Below are 14,439 nucleotides of genomic sequence, written 5' to 3' on the forward strand. Positions count from 1 at the left end.
AGCAGTCTCCTGTTGTAAAAAGTTAATAAAAAAGCATGTGATAAGAGGATGTCTGTAGTGGCTTAGAAACAGGCAGAAATTTAGAGATTTAAATGTTATAAAGTATATTAATATAAAAATGTTGGTTGTGCAAAGCTGATGAATGGGTAGTAAAGGCATTATCTATCTATTTAAACAATAACAATTTTGGTGTTGACTGTCCCTTTAACAAGAGATTTTAAGGAATTACTTCAAATTCCTCTAAATTTTTTGTGCCATGGATCATTACTTTGCCATTGTGATACACAGTTAACGTAATTATTGTATATTCTCTGTATCCTGTTCATCTTTGATTTGTATTTGTCTTCCCTGGCTAATGCTACCAGCCAGTAGGTTGCTCTGTATAAAGTGCCAGCCAGTAGGTTGCTCTGTATAAAGTGCCAGCCAGTAGGCTGCTCTGTATAAAGTGCCAGCCAGTAGGCTGCTCTGTATAAAGTGCCAGCCAGTAGGCTGCTCTGTATAAAGTGCCAGCCAGTAGGTTGCTCTGTATAAAGTGCCAGCCAGCCAGTAGGTTGCTCTGTATAAAGTGCCAGCCAGTAGGCTGCTCTGTATAAAGTGCCAGCCAGTAGGCTGCTCTGTATAAAGTGCCAGCCAGTAGGCTGCTCTGTATAAAGTGCCAGCCAGTAGGTTGCTCTGTATAAAGTGCCAGCCAGTAGGTTGCTCTGTATAAAGTGCCAGCCAGTAGGTTGCTCTGTATAAAGTGCCAGCCAGTAGGTTGCTCTGTATAAAGTGCCAGCCAGTAGGTTGCTCTGTATAAAGTGCCAGTCAGTAGGTTGCTCTGTATAAAGTGCCAACCAGTAGGTTGCTCTGTATAAAGTGCCAGCCAGTAGGTTGCTCTGTATAAAGTGCCAGTCAGTAGGTTGCTCTGTATAAAGTGCTAGTCAGTAGGTTGCTCTGTATAAAGTGCCAGCCAGTAGGTTGCTCTGTATAAAGTGCCAGTCAGTAGGTTGCTCTGTATAAAGTGCCAACCAGTAGGTTGCTCTGTATAAAGTGCCAGCCAGTAGGTTGCTCTGTATAAAGTGCCAGTCAGTAGGTTGCTCTGTATAAAAAAGCAAATTTGTTTTCATTTTCTTCTCTCCCTGGATAGTTAAATTCAGCAAAAAGGGTTTCTGGGTGTTCTTAGATTATATTATCTTTTAGTTGCTGTTTTGCATTTCTGATCAGTTTATCATCAGGGTATATGATTTCTAATGTGTTAGATCCATTATAGACAATGACTATTTGTTTGCTCTTAGTGCTTATGTTGCCTATTTGCTCCTTTAACATGCAAGCTACCAGTCTGCTGCCATTCTCCGGCATATCTGTATTTAGCATGTGACTTTCCATCTACAGTACATATCAAATGTTTCAGTAGTTGTATCTGTCAAAGTTTCTTACCTTCAGTTGTTTTCAGTTTGTCAGTTGTTTATTTCCTGTTGCTTTTCTTTTAAAGGTAATTTCTTATTTTTGCTATTTCCTTGTTTAATCAAACCTATCTTGTATTTTCCTTATAGATTGTTCTATTTCCTGAGATATCTTCTACAAATGATCTCCTGCAAATTAACTCATTTACAAGGCATATATTTCCTCAAATTAGGAGATATTTATTTTCTGCTGCTGCTCTGTTAACTGTCATTCCCCCATCTCTCCCTCCTCTCTCTATCTCTCTCTCTCTCTCTCTATCTCTACCCTTCTCTCTCTCTCTCTACCCTTCTCTCTCTCTCTCTCTCTCTCTCTCTCTCTCCTGTACCCCCTCTCTCTCACCCTCTCTCTTCCCCCCTCTCTTTCCTCTCCCCCGTCTCTTTCCTCTCCCCCCTCCCTCTCTCTCTCTCCTCTCTCTCCCTCACTCTGCTCTATCTCCCCCCTCTCTCCCTCCTCCTCTCTATCTCTCTCTACCCTCTCTCTCTCTCCTGTACCCCCTCTCTCTCACCCTCTCTCTTTCCTCTCCCCCTCTCTTTCCTCTCCCCCCTCCCTCTCCTCTCCCCCTCCCTCTCTCCTCTATCTCCCCCCTCTCTCTATCCCTCCCTCTGCTCTATCTCCCCTCTCTCTCCCTCCCTCTGCTCTATCCCCCCCCTCTCTCTCTCTCTCTCTCTCTCTCTCTCTCTCTCTCTTCCTCCCTCTGCTCTATCTCTCCCCCCTCTCTCCCTCCCTTTGCTCTATCTACCCCCTCTCTCTCTCTCCCCTCTTATATAGTGGCTACATTGACTAGAAATGAATCTCAAACCATTAGGATAATTAGTTAATTTACAAAAGGATGATATCAACTATAGGTGTGTGGTTTTTTTTGTATGATTACACACAGAACAAACAATAGCTGAAAGGGACATGAAACCCAAACATTTTTTCATAATCCAGATTGGTCATACACTTTTAAACAACTTTCTAATTTACCTTATTTTATTATTTTTATTTTTAATGTATTAATTAATTTATTGAAATAGCAGCAATGCACTACTGGGGGCTAGCTGAACACATTGGGTGAGCCAATGAAAAGAGACAAATATACAAAGCTACCAATCAGCAGCTAGCTCCCAGCCCCTGAGCCTACCTATGTATGCTTGTCAACAAAGGATAGCATGTGAACTAAGCAAATAATATAGTAGAAGTAAATTGGAAAGTTGTTTAAAATGGCATGCTCTATCTGAATTATGAAAGAAACATTTTGGTTTTATGTCCCGTTAATAGCTTGTTCTTTAGCTAGTTACCACCCAGGAACAAACTCTTTTGGCCCAGAATGTGCCTTTCATAAAGGGGAACTTTCCTACAGTATATCATCCTAGTCCTACCTGGTCCAGGCCCAAAATACCAGTTATTCCTTCTCTAAACAAGAGACATGGTAACGGAACTGTATACTGCAATAATATATTTGTGTGTATCTATAATGATCTACTTCTACTTATGATATCTTCAAGTACTTGATCATTTTTTAATTTTATTCTGTTTATTATTTTTTTTTATATATAGAGCGGATGAAGTGGACATGATAATGACCAATCTTGAAAAAGCCAACCGGGTGAGAATTTCACTACTATTTATTACATGTATATTCATTTAGGGGGTCTGCCTGCGTTTTTTATTTTTATTTATACAGTCGGTACAGCTCAAGAGTAATTGTAGTAACTGTTTTCACATCTTCATCACTTATATTTCTAAATGTTTTGGGGGTTTTTGAAGAACAAACTCTAATGAAGCCTGACGTTCTAGTTCTTTCTTTGCCATTAATTGTAGGATTCATTCTTAGACTCTTTGTATATTTTAATCATAACCCTAAATATGCTCAGCCTAGAGGAGAGAAGGAATACAATAGAATTGTTCATGATTAAATTCAACAAACTTCTTTCCAAAGATATGCGTTAGGCTGTGTTCTGACATTCAGTTTTTAAATTCCTCTGAGAAAAAGAAAATACAGAGAAATACAGTTTACTAAATCCACATTCAACAATGCCAACCTTTGGACACCAAAATATTATCAAAGTCAACCTAGTTATAAACCTCAGTATTACTCTGTATCCATGAATAGTCCTCTTTCTATTTATTGTTTGTATGAAATGACTTGTTTTGAGTAAACTGTGGAACAAGGAGTTTGGGTGGCACATTACTAGAGCAAACCATATTCACAATATACAAGACCTGAGATGCGAGGAAAAGGTTTATCACTGGTATCTAGTAAATATAAATATATTTCATTTATTTTCCTTTAACTTTTTCAGAGAGCTGAAGCTGCTCAGCGGCAGGTCGAGAGTCTAAGGGAGCAATTATCTTCTGTAAATAATTCCATCACACTTACCTGCTGTTCTTCCCAAGGGCCCACTGGTGTAAGTTCTGCAAGATGTGGTCATTCTCTGGACTAGCTGTTTGCTAGCACTGGGCTGTCCTGGGGATAATTTCAGCTGTATGTGCGTCCTCTCTGGAGTTTGTTAGTGGGTAAAGGGAGATTAAAGCTGCGTTTTATTATGTGCATAGGTTATATCATCTTTAATCTTTGTATGCAAAACTATAATTGTGTGTTTTAAAATTTACAGGGGTTTCAAGCAATACGCCAATTAAAGATGTGCTTGTTTATGCTTATCTGGTCTCCTTTTTCTTGTGCGCTGCTGTAAAAAACGAAGGACTCAATGATCAAAACTAACAGATCTGAAAGGGACTGTCAGGTCAAAACTAAACTTTCATGATTCAGATAAGCATGCAATTTTAAACAACTTTCCAACTTACTTTCATCATCAACAATACTTTGTTCCCTTGGTATTTTTTGTTAAAAGATAAACCTAGATAAACCTAGGTATGATCATATGCTAATTGCAAAGCCCTTAAAGGCCACCTGTTATCTCAGTGCATTTTGACAGTTTTTCACAGCTAGGCAATACTAGTTCATGTGTGCCATATAGATAACTTTGTGCTCACTCCCTTGGAGCTATTTATAAGTCACCACTGATTGGCTAAAATGCAAGTCTGTCAAAAGAACTGAAGTAAGGGGGCAGTCTTCAGAGACTTAGATACAAGGTAATTACAGAGATACAAAGTATATTAATATAACAGTGTTGGTTATGCAAAACTGGGGAATGGGTAATAAAGGGATTATATTTTTAAACTATAAAAAAATGTGACTGTCTCTTTAATTTAAAATTTGTTTTTCTAAAATTCTTTGAGGGACCTGACAGTAATGATGAGAATTCTTACATAATCTTGCCAGACCAGAGAGCTATGCAGAATCGGGCCCTAAGTATCATAGGAACTTATAGCATACCTAAGTATACAATTCCCACTGCAGTCTCTCATCGCTATGTTCAGAAGGAGGCTCAGAAGCAAAGCACTACTGTGAGCTAGCTGCTCGTCCCTGTCTCAACCAATGTGTTAAGCTAGGTCCCAGTAGAACATTGTTCTTCTTCAACAAAGAACCAAGAAAATTAAGCAAATTTAATAGTAGTAGTAAATCTGAAATCTGAAAATTGTATGCTCTATCTGAAACCCAAAGTTGTCTTTCATGATCATGTCCCTTTAAAGTCTATTCCTCAACTTTGTAAGTTAATTCTACAACATTTTGCTGTGAAGAAGGGTTATGTTATTTCTGCAGACACAAATTCACTGTTTTGAGACCTACAAAACTAATAATATGTGATAATATCTTCAAGATAGAAAAAATGTTTAAAATAACCTTTCAAAAACCTCTGGGAGAAAAGCATGACATTGTGAATGGATTAATTGAATTAATTTACCAAAAGAATTAAACATTACAGCTATGAATATAAAAAGCATTTAATTAAATTTAAGTACCACGTATCACAAATTTCTGTGTATTTGTGAAGCAAGCTCTAAAGGTAGATAGTGGAGTCTAATCTAATATGTTCTTGTCTTACTTATTTCATTAGAGTTGTATGTATTAATTGTATATTAAATCCATATTATATTATATATAGTATTTATTTAATGATGTACCATATTAACCATGTATACAACTCTACAAATAGAAGTTTTATATATATATACAGTATCTCACAAAAGTCAGTACACCCCTCACATTTTTGTAAATATTTTATTAAATCTTTTTATTTGATAACACTGAAGAAATGACACTTTGCTACAATGTAAAGTAGTGAGTGTACAGCCTGTATAACAGTGTAAATTTGCTGTCCCCTTAAAATAACTCACACACAGCCAAAACCGTTGGCAACAAAAGTGAGTACACCCCTAATGGCTGTGTGTTGAGTTATTTTAAGGGGACAGCAAATTTACATTGTTATACAGGCTGTACACTCACTACTTTACATTGTAGCAAAGTGTCATTTCTTCAGTGTTGTCACATGAAAAGATATAATAAAATATTTACACAAATGTGAGGGGGTGCACATATAAAATGTATACTGTATATATAAAATGTTTTAGTAGTTGTCAAAGTTTCTTACCTTCAGTTGTTTTCAGTTATCATATTAAAGTGGCTTATTCCTCCTTAAAGGGACACTAAACCCAATTATTTTCTATCATGATTCAGATAGAGCATGCAAATTTAAGCAACTTTCTAATTTACTCCTATTACCAATTTTTCTTTGTTCTCTTGCTATCTAAATTTGAAAAAGCAGGACTGTTAGCTTAAGAGCCAGACCATTTTTGGTTCAGTACCTGGGTAGTGCTTGCTGATTAGTGGCAACATGTAGCAAACCAATCAACAAGCACTACCCAGGTGCTGAACCAAAAATGGTCCAGCTTCAAACCTTACGTTACTGCTTTTTTAAATAAAGATAGTAAGAGAGTAAATTAGAAAGTTGCTTAAAATTGCATGCTCTATCTGAATCATGAAAGAAAAAAATGTGGGTTTAGTATCCCTTTAAAAGAGAGCAAAACGTAATATATTACCTTGTGTAAATAAACTTCTGCATTTAATATCCAAAGGCAAGTATTTGCTTAAAGGGACATAAAATGTATTTGTTTCATGTTTCAGATAGAGCATACAACTTTGTACAGCTTTCTACTTTATTTCAATTATCTAATTTGCTTTTCTCTCTTGGTATCATTTATTGAAAAGCTTACCTTGGTAGGTTCAGGTGCAGTAATTCACAACTGGGAGCTTATTGCTGATTGGTGGCTACACATATATATTTCTTGTCATTGGCTCACCCAACGTGTTCAGCTAACTCCCAGTAATGCACTTTGCTACTTCAACAAAGGATACCAAAAGAAGAAAGCAAATTTGATAATGCAAGTGATTTGAAAGTTGTTTAAAATTGTATACTCTATCTGAGTCATAAAATTAAAAGATTGTTTTTCATATCCCTTTAAATGTTCTTGGACAGAATGATTAAAACAGCTGCTTACAGAATGAGTAGGCTATACTATTAGTATATGTATCTGTGCAATGTCAGAGAAAAAAAGCTAATTTATGAGCTTCCTCATTTTTAATAATTTGTAAATGATAACTTGTTAGATTTATGTTTTGATTCTCATTCATCAAGTCAGTACAATGTAAATTCATAAAAGTAAACCAGTGTAATCTGGAAAAACACTGGGAAAGTGTTTGAGTTTCTAGGTTGTTTTTTTTATTGTGTTTGCATAGTAAGTATTTAAGTTGTTTTCCTGTAGAAATAGTTTTTTGCACTTCTTCTAGGAAAAGACTGGCTTTTCCTTGTGTTCCGGGTCTCATCTAGAAGCCGCTTTGGTAGTGAAGGACAGAGAAATTGTTAGGCTCCTGAAAGACCTTCAGCACCTCCAGAATTCCATACAAGAGTTAGAAGAGTCATCAACCAATCAGATTGCAGAGCTTGAACAGCAGCTGGCCATCAAAACAGAGGCCGTAGAGGTAAGTTCTGAATGAGCTACTGTAATGGGTTTCTTGTTTGGTAGAGAACACATGAGGCAGGCAAAAATGAAGTGGAGCCTTCTATAAACAATATATATATGTGTGTGTGTATTTCTTTATATATACACAAACATTCAGGGCTTATTATTAGATTATTATAGAACCAAGTTCATGTGTATTAAGAGGTGCATCCAATCGCACTAGAGCTGTGGGCAGAGTTCTCTTGTGCTATCTTAAGTTTTGCCAGCAATTGCAGTTCTCTTGCAGCCTGTACATAGCATAATTGGGTGAATACAAATCACTGGTGCTCACAAATACCCCTCTGTTCATACATAACATTTCCTTTATATTTAGAAACTTGAAGAAAAGTTACAAAGTCAGGCTGATTACGAAGAAATTAAAACTGAACTAAGGTAAGCAATATTCCTTCTCTGATGTAACAGTTCTGTTTGCATTATTTCTGTGTGTTCCGTTTATGCGGACGATATGATGCACTAAAAAAGAAAATTTATGCTTACCTGATAAATTTATTTCTTCTTAGACACGATGAGTCCACGGATCATCTTCATTACTTATGGGATATTCACCTCCTGGTCAGCAGGAGGAGGCAAAGAGCACCACAGCAGAGCTGTTAAATAGCTCCTCCCTTCCCTCCCACTCCAGTCATTCGACCGAAGTTAGGAAGAGAAAGGAAAAGCCAAGGTGCAGAGGTGTCTGACGTTTACAAAAAATAACAACCTGTCTTAACAGAACAGGGCGGGCCGTGGACTTGTGTCTAAGAAGAAATAAATTTATCAGGCAAGAATTATTTTTTTTTTCTTCTTAAAGACACAATGAGTCCACGGATCATCTTCATTACTTATGGGATCCAATACCCAAGCTAGAGTACACGGATGATACGGGTGGGACAAGACAGGATACCTAAACGGATGGCACCACTGCATGAAGAACCTTTCTCCCAAAAGCAGCCTCAGCCGAGGCAAAAGTATCAAATTTGTAAAACTTTGTAAAAGGGTGAAGAAAAGACCAAGTTGCAGCCTTGCAAATCTGTACCACAAAAGCTTCATGTTTGAATGCCCATGAGGAAGCAACAGCCCTAGTGGAATGAGCCGTAATCCTTTCAGAAGGCTGCTGTCCAGCAGTCTCGTATGCCAAACGTATAATACTCTTCAGCCAAAGGAAAGATAAAGAGCTGTAGCTTTCTGTCCCCTACGTTTGCTAGAAAATACCACAAACAAAGAGGAAAACTGGCGAAAGACTTTAGTCGCCTGTAAATAAAACTTTAAAGCACAAACTACATCCAAATTGTGCAAAAGTCTCTCCTTCTTAGAAGGATTAGGACACAAGGAAGGTACAACAATCTCCTGATTAATGTTTTGATCAAAAACAACCTTGGGGAGAAATCCAAATTTCGTACGTAAGACAACCTTATCCGCATGAAAAATAAGATAAGGGGGCTCACATTGTAACGCTGAAAGCTCAGACACTCTGCGAGCAGAAGAAAGAGCTACTAGAAATATAACCTTCCAAGATAACAACTTGATATCTAAGGAATGCATAGGTTCAAACGGAACCCCTTGAAGAACCCTGAGAACTAAATTAAGACTCCATGGAGGAGTAACTGGTCTAAACACAGGCCTAATTCTGCTTAAGGCCTGACAAAAAGACTGAACATCAGGGACAACAGCTAGACGCCTGTTTAACAGGATAGATAATGCTGAAATTTGACCCTTTAAGGAACTCGTTGATAAGCCTTTCTCCAATCCTTCCTGGAGAAAAGAAAAAATTCTAGGAATCCTAATCCTACTCCAGGAGTAGCCCTTGGATTCACACCAATAAAGGTATTTACGCCAAATCTTGTGATAAAGTTTTCTAGTCAGAAAAACCTCGCTTGGCTAGAATCAACCGTTCAATCTCCAAGCAGTCAGTTTCAGAGAATCTAGATTTGGATGATGGAAGGGACCCTGAATCAGAAGGTCCCTACGAAACGGAAACCTCCAATGAGGTAGAGACGACATCTCCACCAGGTCTGCATACCAGATCCTGCGAGGCCAGGCTGGTGCAATGAGAATCACTGAAACCCTCTCACTCGAGGAAGGAGAGCAAACGGAGGAAACAGATACGCTAGATTGAAGGACCAATGGGCCGTCAGAGCACCTATCAGTGCCGTCTGAGGATCCCTGGATCTGGACCCGTAACTCGGAAGCTTGGCATTCTGCCTGGATGCCATAAGGTCAAACTCTAACTGACCCCATTTAAGGGTCAGACTGGAGAACACATCCGGATGAAGTTCCCACTCCCGCGGATGAAAGGTCTGTCTGCTCAGAAAATCCGCCTCCCAGATGTCTACCCCTGGGATATAAATTGCCGACAGACGACAAGAATGGGTCTCCACCCACTGAATTATTTCGGAGACCTCAGCCATCGCAAGGAACTCCTTGATCCTCCCTGATGATTGATGTAAGCCACTGACGTTATGTTGTCAGGCTGGAACCTGATACACTGTATCGAGACTAACTGGGATCAGGCCAGAAGAGCATTGTCAATCGCTCTCAGCTCCAAAATGGTTATGGGAGAACAGATCCGACCGAGTCCATTTAAATCTTTAGAGAGCCCCAGACTGCTCCCCACCTTAGAAGGATAGCAAGTGTTGTCACAATCACCTAAGAAGGTCTGCGTAAGCAGGTCCCTTGGAAGCAAAGATTCAAAGACAACCACCATTGAAGAGAATCCCTTGTCAATGCTTAAGAAATAAGTGAGGAGACCATCCGCATAATCTCTGTACCATTGCCTCAGAATGATTAACTGTAGAGGTCTGAGATGGAATTGAGCAAACAGAATGAGGTCCCTGTTGCCCCCAACAGCCCGATTAACTCCATGCACTCGGCCACTGACGGCCGAGGAGTTGACAGAAGGACTAGACTAGTATTGATAATCTTCAGTTTCCTGACCTTTGTCAGAAAATGAGAACACCAAGTCCGTGTGTCTTGCTAGCTAAAAAGATGGCACCTGGACTAGTGATGTCATCTAGATACAGCGCCATTGCAATGCCGCGCGATCGAGCACTGCCAACAGAGATCCCAGAACCTATGTGAAAATTCTGGGAGCTGCTGAAAAACCGAGAGGGAGAACCACCAATTGGATATGTGCGACCAAAAAGGCAAACCTTAGGAAACTTTGATGATCCCAGAGGATGGGAACATGTAGGTATGTGTCCTTTAAAACTACAGTAGTTATAAAATGACCCTCTGAAATCAAAGGAAGAGTGGAATGATAGTTTCCAACCCGCAGGACGGTACCCTGAGAAAATTGCTTAGACTATTTAGGTCTAAAATTGGTCTGAACGAACCCCAAACAGACTGGAAGAACATCCCAGGCCTTGTTCCTGTACAGAACAGGAACAATCACTCCCAGGTTGGAAAGGTCTCTTACGCAGTATAAGAGATGCCTCTCTCTTCATCTGGTTTAAAGAAACGTTCCTATACACTGTATCACTTGGGTACTTGAAAGCGTGGCAAATCACCCTTAAGTGTCTCAAAGGGCTACTCCTTTTTCCGACCGTGGAAAGATGAAAAGCTGAGTTAACCTCGCCGGGGATCAAACCTGCAACCCTTGGGTTGCTACAGAGATCATCCACAGTGTCTTAGTATGCTGAGCTATCTGTCCGGCTCTTCTGAAGCAGAACCTGCCTCTGAAAGGAAAACCTTTGTACTCTAAGTTGTATCCCTGGAAACCATTGTCAATAGCCCAGGTATCCAAAACATGTCAAGCCCAAGTCTAAGTAAAAAAAGGAAAGTCTGCCCCCTACGAGATCCAGTCCCGGGTCGGGGGGAGGACTGTCATGTCTTAAATCAACAGCAGGTTTCATGGATGGTATCCTTAACTCAACAGCAAGCTAATTAGGCTATTCTCCCTTATCTTAAACCAGATAGGGACTTCAAAAGGTTTAAACTGCTTATACCTGGGAAAAAGAGTGGAAGAATTTTCCCTGTAATCTTTAAAGGAACTAAATTATCTCATCCTTCCTTTACGTTATTTATTCACCTAAAAACCCTTCTCCTATTCTTGGGAGAGGGGTGTCTGTCCAAAAGAAAACAGAAAACGATGACACCAGTATGCCTTTGTACTGGAAGAAGAAGCTACATCCAGCTTCTCACCATAGGGTCCCTTCATGTGATAGTATCTCCCTCTAAGTTACAGAGAAACATGGGATACCCTATAGCCCTATCTGGTGCAGAAATAAACTTGCACCAAGAAGGGCATCTAACAAAAATAGTATAACCTACCGGTGACAAGGTCACCCAGAGTAGCTAAAATTTCTACTAAGAAGTAACGGAAAAATTTGAGCTAGAATATGAGGAAAAGAAACTCAGGATCAGATAAAGAAATAGCTTCATCAGAGACTGAGAAAAACTTTATTTGATACTCCCGAAGTAAATTCAGATAAAGGAGTTACCCAGAGAGAGACTTAAATTTTCCCCCATATGCTTCCAGGCTTTAGGGAAGAAATATTTATAATTAAATATTCTACATCCAGCGGACTCCCTGCTATGTCACGGGAAAAGGATGCAATGTAACAGATATCGCCATACCTAATAAGAGCCAAGTTTAGCAAAGCAACTCCAGACGGAGATTGCAAGGAAGCGCAGGGCACTGCATGTGGGCCAAGAATTTTTTTGTACACTTGAGAGAAAATTTCTGTAACCCCATAGAAGTCCTCTTTACACCATAATGAAACACCTTGTATAGTTTTGCGAGTCACATATGGATAAAAGTTAAAAATTTTAACCGTTACTGTCTCTTTAAATTTTAAAGAGAAACTTCTTTATTTCATTTTACAGAAAAGGCTGAACAGAAAAAGTAGATAATGCTACAGACCCCATCTGCACTTCAGTTTAACCCAGCTGAGGTGCCCAACTGATCAATACTGACTTAGCTGAAGCGCTGACCTTTAAGCGCACGCACTATCAAACTTTTAATATGCGTTAATACTAAGAAAAAGGCGCTTAGTTACTTCCCCTGTTTCCTTCAGGGACCACAGTAAAGACTTTCACCTGCAGATATGATATGAAGGTTTGCTTAAAGCAGTTGTGTCAGTGGCTTGCCATTAACAGAAGATGTCACACAGAGGTTTATTGCCTGAGCTGGAGTGTGACTGTAAAACACATCTCGTAACTGACCCTCCCAATAACCAGGAGCCTAGTACAGAGATGCGCAAAGAAATTGGCACCACACAAGTCCCGCTCCTCGTGGGTGTTTCAAAAAAAGTCTCCTGGTCGCCATTTTTAGTTAAATTAAGTTACCGGGAAAATAACAACTAGGCCGTCTGTTAGAACCACATTCAGTACTCCTCTTAGGCAGTTGCTTCCTTAATAAAGAAGTAATGAAACACCGTTCTGGTATTACAGTGCATACAGCAAATTGCTTAGATTTGAAACATCTGAGCTATCTGTCCGGTGCTTAGTCCGTTAAACAATCTAACAGTGAAGCCCCCTATGCCTAACAGTACATTGAACCATCTGTCCCGTGCCTAGTCCGTTAATAAAATGTAACAGTGAAGCACCTTAAATAACAGTAGTGAGTCCCCCTATGCAACACAGCTCAATGCAAAAAAACTCCCGGTCGGTTGCTATTATTGAGAACCGCAGGGAGAGGAGAGTCACAATTAGCCCCAGTGCCTGCATCCACACTGCCATAATAACCCCTAGAACGATAGGAGAATTTATGTCTGAAACCCCTAAAAGGAGCCCTTGTTAGCATGTGGTCTATATATATATATATATAATAAAGTGCCTCAACTTATTATGAGATTTCTACTCCCCAGAAATAAAGTTAGCACTTACCTCATCTTCTGCCTGGCAGCAAGGCAGTTTCCAGGTTTAGGAGGTCCTCTCCCTCCCATGGACCTGAAAAGAACAAGAAATTCCTGAGTAAATATCCTTCAGTGTAAGGGCAGCATCTAAATATGGGAGGCACAGTGAGAATTATGTCCCACAAGTTCCCATTGCTCTAAAGCCACCAAAAGCTCTACTGTAGAGACTGATATGGACTACGGCTACACCCTAGAAGAAAGCAGCACTCTCTAGCACTACTTTAAAAATAATAAACTATTGATTGAAGAATCTAATCTAACACCTCACTTTACCTCTTCCTATCACTAACGTAGGCAAAGAGAATGACTGGGGTGGGAGGGAAGGGAGGAGCTATTTAACAGCTCTGCTGTGGTGCTCTTTGCCTCCTCCTGCTGACCAGGAGGTGAATATCCTATAAGTAATGAAGATGATCCGTGGACTCATCGTGTCTTTAAAATGAAATATTGCTTTTTAACAAATATATATTTCATATAATTCTAAAAACAAATGAAATTATTAACTATTTTTTATAGCAACTATTGGCAACAGTGGGGAATCTGTTTTTCACCCGTTGCTTTGCCCAAAGAGCTTCCAATCTAGTTTTACTAACTGTACAGGCAGCATGTTTTAAGGACAAAAGATTTCAGATTTTGCACTGAGTAGTATTATTAGTGATGTTTTTGGGCCGGTTTGCCCTGCTTCTAACAAAAAAGTTAGAACACTTTTTGTGATAACATTTCTGAAATGTCCCTGTCATACACAGATAAGCTTCATACACTTAAATTAGTTACTTGTGCATTCTTAGATCGCCTGTCAACTCATCAACACCTGTTAAATCATGGGCACGTCTGATGAGATTTTCTATCAAAATGTGTGAAAACTTTTCCCCAAAGCATGTTTGGACATTAAAGTATTTGCAAAAGTGCCCCTGCCAGGTAATTAGTAAGTTTCTGCAGCATACAGGATAGTAATTCCCAGGCTTCCTTAATGCAGATACTGTGTGTAGTAGCAGGGTACATGCTAGTGGTGAGACTTCTGAACAAAAGAATATAGAATGTGGTTTTAAATGTGATATACTGTATTTTTTAAATATAATTTGTATTACTCAACCACTAAACCATAGTACAACTAAGTGACTTCCACTGTGTGAAATATACACTTTGCAAAATGTTTATTAGGAATCAAATTACATATGTTGGGATAAGATATATATATATATATATATATATATACATACAAAAAACAGTCCATTTTCTGCAGGGCAACGCTAGCCATGATAAC

The 14,439-nt window shown here is 39.2% G+C and overlaps 1 protein-coding gene across 1 annotated transcript in view; it reads left to right on the plus strand.

Moving 5' to 3' along the window:
* CUX2 (cut like homeobox 2) overlaps positions 1 to 14,439 on the plus strand; it is a 142,571-nt gene that overhangs the window by 19,729 nt on the left and 108,403 nt on the right. The window contains exons 2-5 of the mRNA XM_053701709.1: positions 2,983 to 3,031; positions 3,729 to 3,833; positions 7,115 to 7,306; positions 7,661 to 7,719. Of these exons, the coding sequence (XP_053557684.1) occupies positions 2,999 to 3,031; positions 3,729 to 3,833; positions 7,115 to 7,306; positions 7,661 to 7,719 (389 nt within the window). The 5' untranslated portion in view covers positions 2,983 to 2,998. The remainder of the gene's footprint in view (positions 1 to 2,982; positions 3,032 to 3,728; positions 3,834 to 7,114; positions 7,307 to 7,660; positions 7,720 to 14,439) is intronic.

Source organism: Bombina bombina, chromosome 2, assembly GCF_027579735.1.
Source record: "Bombina bombina isolate aBomBom1 chromosome 2, aBomBom1.pri, whole genome shotgun sequence".
Lineage (NCBI taxonomy): Eukaryota > Metazoa > Chordata > Amphibia > Anura > Bombinatoridae > Bombina > Bombina bombina.